This window comes from Wasmannia auropunctata, unplaced genomic scaffold, assembly GCF_000956235.1.
Source record: "Wasmannia auropunctata unplaced genomic scaffold, wasmannia.A_1.0 LD336076.1, whole genome shotgun sequence".
Lineage (NCBI taxonomy): Eukaryota > Metazoa > Arthropoda > Insecta > Hymenoptera > Formicidae > Wasmannia > Wasmannia auropunctata.
In genome coordinates this window covers 551,829-555,089 of record NW_012026814.1, presented here as the reverse complement: position 1 = coordinate 555,089, position 3,261 = coordinate 551,829, and the positions used below count along the sequence as shown (strand labels likewise).

Here is a 3,261-nt window from a genome sequence, read left to right as displayed (position 1 = left end):
TAATTATATTTTTTAAAAATTAATATTTATATTCTCGAATGTAATTGAAAAAAAGATAGTTGTAAGCCAATTATAGCTTAGAGCTCAATTAAATAAAACAAATATTTTAACTACAGTAGTCTTTAATGGTAGTGAATTGAAATTGTAAAAGTAATATTTTACATTTTTCCTTACATACTTTCTGTACGAATATCTATTCTAGAAACTTAAACTTATTTTAGTACAGCACGTCTCATAGTTTCGCCCGCAGGAACCAACTTACATAAAATAATATTTAAGATATTTTTTAAAAATGTAATATATTGCAAGTGTCTTCTTAATGCTTAAATCTAACATGGAATAATTTTCTCTTCGTAATAAGTTTAGTCGTAGATAGTTACTTCACGATAGCTACAGTAAGAGTAAAAAGCAAGACGACATAAGCATTAAACGATACAAGCTTGAGTGACATGTTTAGCCATATTAAATTTTACGATGACTTTCATATTTGAAACTTTTAAATAATCTACTTTTATGAAAAAAAATATCACTTGTAGTAAATCATATGGTCTTATACCTTGCGTATTCTCATCATAAGTTACGTTACATTATATGTATAACATCTTATAAATTTAATATTGCAAAACTTTATAAAACTCTAAACTAGAGTGACGGTGTTTCGTACGCTACAACGCTGTAACGAAATTATAAGAAAAGAATAATTTGGCATTTGTACAAAATCAAATCTATATATAACAATAACAAATATATATTAATTAAAAAATATTTACTTTAACGACTTGAATTTCTTTAATCAAACATCTTCTAAAAATTAACGTTGTTCTTATAAAGTGAAATGAAAAAAATATAATAGTCGATGTAGCTACATTTTAGAATCAATTTAAATGAAAAAACAAATGTATTTACAATAGTCATTAATAAATTTAATGTGTTAAAGTAATGATTTTATTTATATTTTTATCTTTACTTTCTGTGTGAATATCCGTTCTAGAAACTGAACCTCATTTTGGCACAGCACAATTCATAGTTTTGTCCATAAATAGGTAATTTACTTACATTAGAAGGTATTTAAAATATCTTTTACAAACGTAATATATTGCAGAAGTGTCACTTAATTCTAACATAAAATAATTTTGTCTTTATATTAAATTTAGTCAACAGTTACATCACAATAGCTATAACAAGAGTGAAAAGCGTTAGACGACAAGAGCATTAAACGACACGAGCTTAGTGACACTGTTAGCCATATTCGTATTAAGTTTTACTAAGATATTTAATATCTGATACTTTTAAAGACCATTCTGCTTTTACGAAAAAGATATTACTTATAATAAATCTTATGGTTTCATAACTCGAATACTGCAATCATAAGGTACGTTACATATCGGACATCGGTTAGTTTCTAAACGTTCAATGCATTCCAAACAACAAGCAAGATGACCGCAAGGTACAAAAGCGTGTGTTCGTTCATTAGTGTAACAAATCGTACAAACGTCAGAGGCAGAATCTTCTTTGGATGTATCTTGCCGAGACCAATCCACAGTATGAAATGGAACATCTTCTCTAGCACTACTATCATTTGTGTTTGTGGATGAAAGCCAATATCCGTAATCATCTTCCGGAACTTCGTATATTAACGGATCTATAAACATAGAGAGAAAGAAGGATAAGAATATTATATGTAGATTTATATAAGAGATTGACTTAAATTTTATATCTTCAAGCAGTTTGTGTTAGTAAGTAATTTTATTACCTTGAGTATTTGTGATTTCAATGTCTGAATCAGTGTCTGCATCAGAAGTAACATCAATCACCCCAGATTCCTCGTGTTGCATCATTTGCGTCGTTTGTGCTATTGTTGCTATCTCTTCTATATCAGAATAATTATCTTGGTCTAGAAATAAAAGATTAATTTTAATTTGCGTATTTTTGCTTAAATGTTTTAAAACATACAAAATAGTAAGAGATACACAAGCATTACTTGCATTATGATAAAAATTTTCAAAAGTTGCATTTCAAGGTTGTGGAATACGACAAAACTTTTGTTACCTGAAGGTATTCTGGATACGTGCTGCTCTTCCTCTGTTCCAGATGAGTTGTATGTTCGTGTCGAGATTCTCTGCGTCTAACGGTATTTTGTCTTTCTGAAATAAAAATAAAGTGATTTTGAGGTAATTTTTTATATTAATAATTTTAAAATCTTTTTAAAATTAGAATTTTAAAATTATGTTAATTTAAAAAATTTTAACAGTTTTCTGTTTATATAAAATTTTTAATTATATTTTAATAAAATGTAATAATTTTAATAAAATGTAGATCAAATTAAAAGTGTTTAATCGTAAATAATTAAAGGAATTGAAAAAAATATTAAAATTGTAAAGAATTGATACACTTATTTCATTTAAAACATGTTAAGATACAGTCTTCACAAAAAATAGAAAAGATTAAAAAAGATAAGAATATTGTACACAGATCTACATAAGAAAGATAAACTTCATATCTTGAAGCAACTAGAGTTGTATAGTAATATTACCTTGTAAATCTGTAAATTCAGTCTCTGAATTAGAAGCAATATCGATTGCCTGAGATTCCTCAATCAATTGTGCCCTTTGTACTATTGTATGTGTAACTGCTGCCCTGTGCGTCTGAGAAGAATTTTGGCCTAGGAAGAGATTTGTATACATTTTTTTTGTAAATATTTAATACATACGAAATAGTAAAAAAATTGTGAGCATCATTAACATCGTAATAAAAACATTCAAAAAATTACGTTCAAATTTTTAAAATATAACAAAACTTTTGTTACCTGTATTTCTTCTGAATGTATGTTCTTCCTCTGTTTGACTCAATGAATTTGTATGTCGAGATCTTCTTTGTCTAACGTTATTTTGCCTTTCTGAAATAAAAAAAGAAATAATTTGAAGAACGTAAAGTGGACGTAAATTTTAAGCTAAATTTTTTAACATTAATAAGTGTTTTATTAAATGTAATATTTATATCGTAACATTATCATATTAATTTAGAAAATTTTAGCAGTTTACTGTAAATCTAAAATTTAACTAATTTATTTAATCTTTAAATTTTTTAAATCTTTAAATAATTAAAGAGTCAAAGAAAAAGTTATTTTTAAATTATAAATAAATAGTATCCTTAATAAAAAATAAAATAACATTTACCTGCTTGAAGTATTGTGTCTAAATTTTCTGTGAATAACCCGATCTGAAGCTTGTATAATGTCATTTGATGATTCAGCAGCTAAAG

The 3,261-nt window shown here is 26.2% G+C and overlaps 2 protein-coding genes across 2 annotated transcripts in view; both read right to left on the bottom strand.

Moving 5' to 3' along the window:
• LOC105449466 overlaps positions 1-1,835 on the bottom strand; it is a 3,741-nt gene extending 1,906 nt beyond the window's left edge. The window contains exons 1-2 of the mRNA XM_011688721.1: positions 1,754-1,835; positions 1,494-1,642 (exon numbers count right to left, since the gene is read on the bottom strand). Of these exons, the coding sequence (XP_011687023.1) occupies positions 1,494-1,642; positions 1,754-1,835 (231 nt within the window). The remainder of the gene's footprint in view (positions 1-1,493; positions 1,643-1,753) is intronic.
• Positions 1,562-3,240, bottom strand: LOC105449465. Its single transcript, XM_011688720.1, has 6 exons — positions 3,177-3,240; positions 2,807-2,896; positions 2,534-2,662; positions 2,050-2,144; positions 1,754-1,894; positions 1,562-1,642 (listed from the first exon to the last, which is right to left on the bottom strand). Exons 1-5 carry the CDS (start codon positions 3,238-3,240, stop codon positions 1,871-1,873), a joined length of 402 nt encoding a protein of 133 aa, XP_011687022.1. The 3' UTR covers positions 1,562-1,642; positions 1,754-1,870.
• Positions 3,241-3,261: the final 21 nt, after the last annotated feature.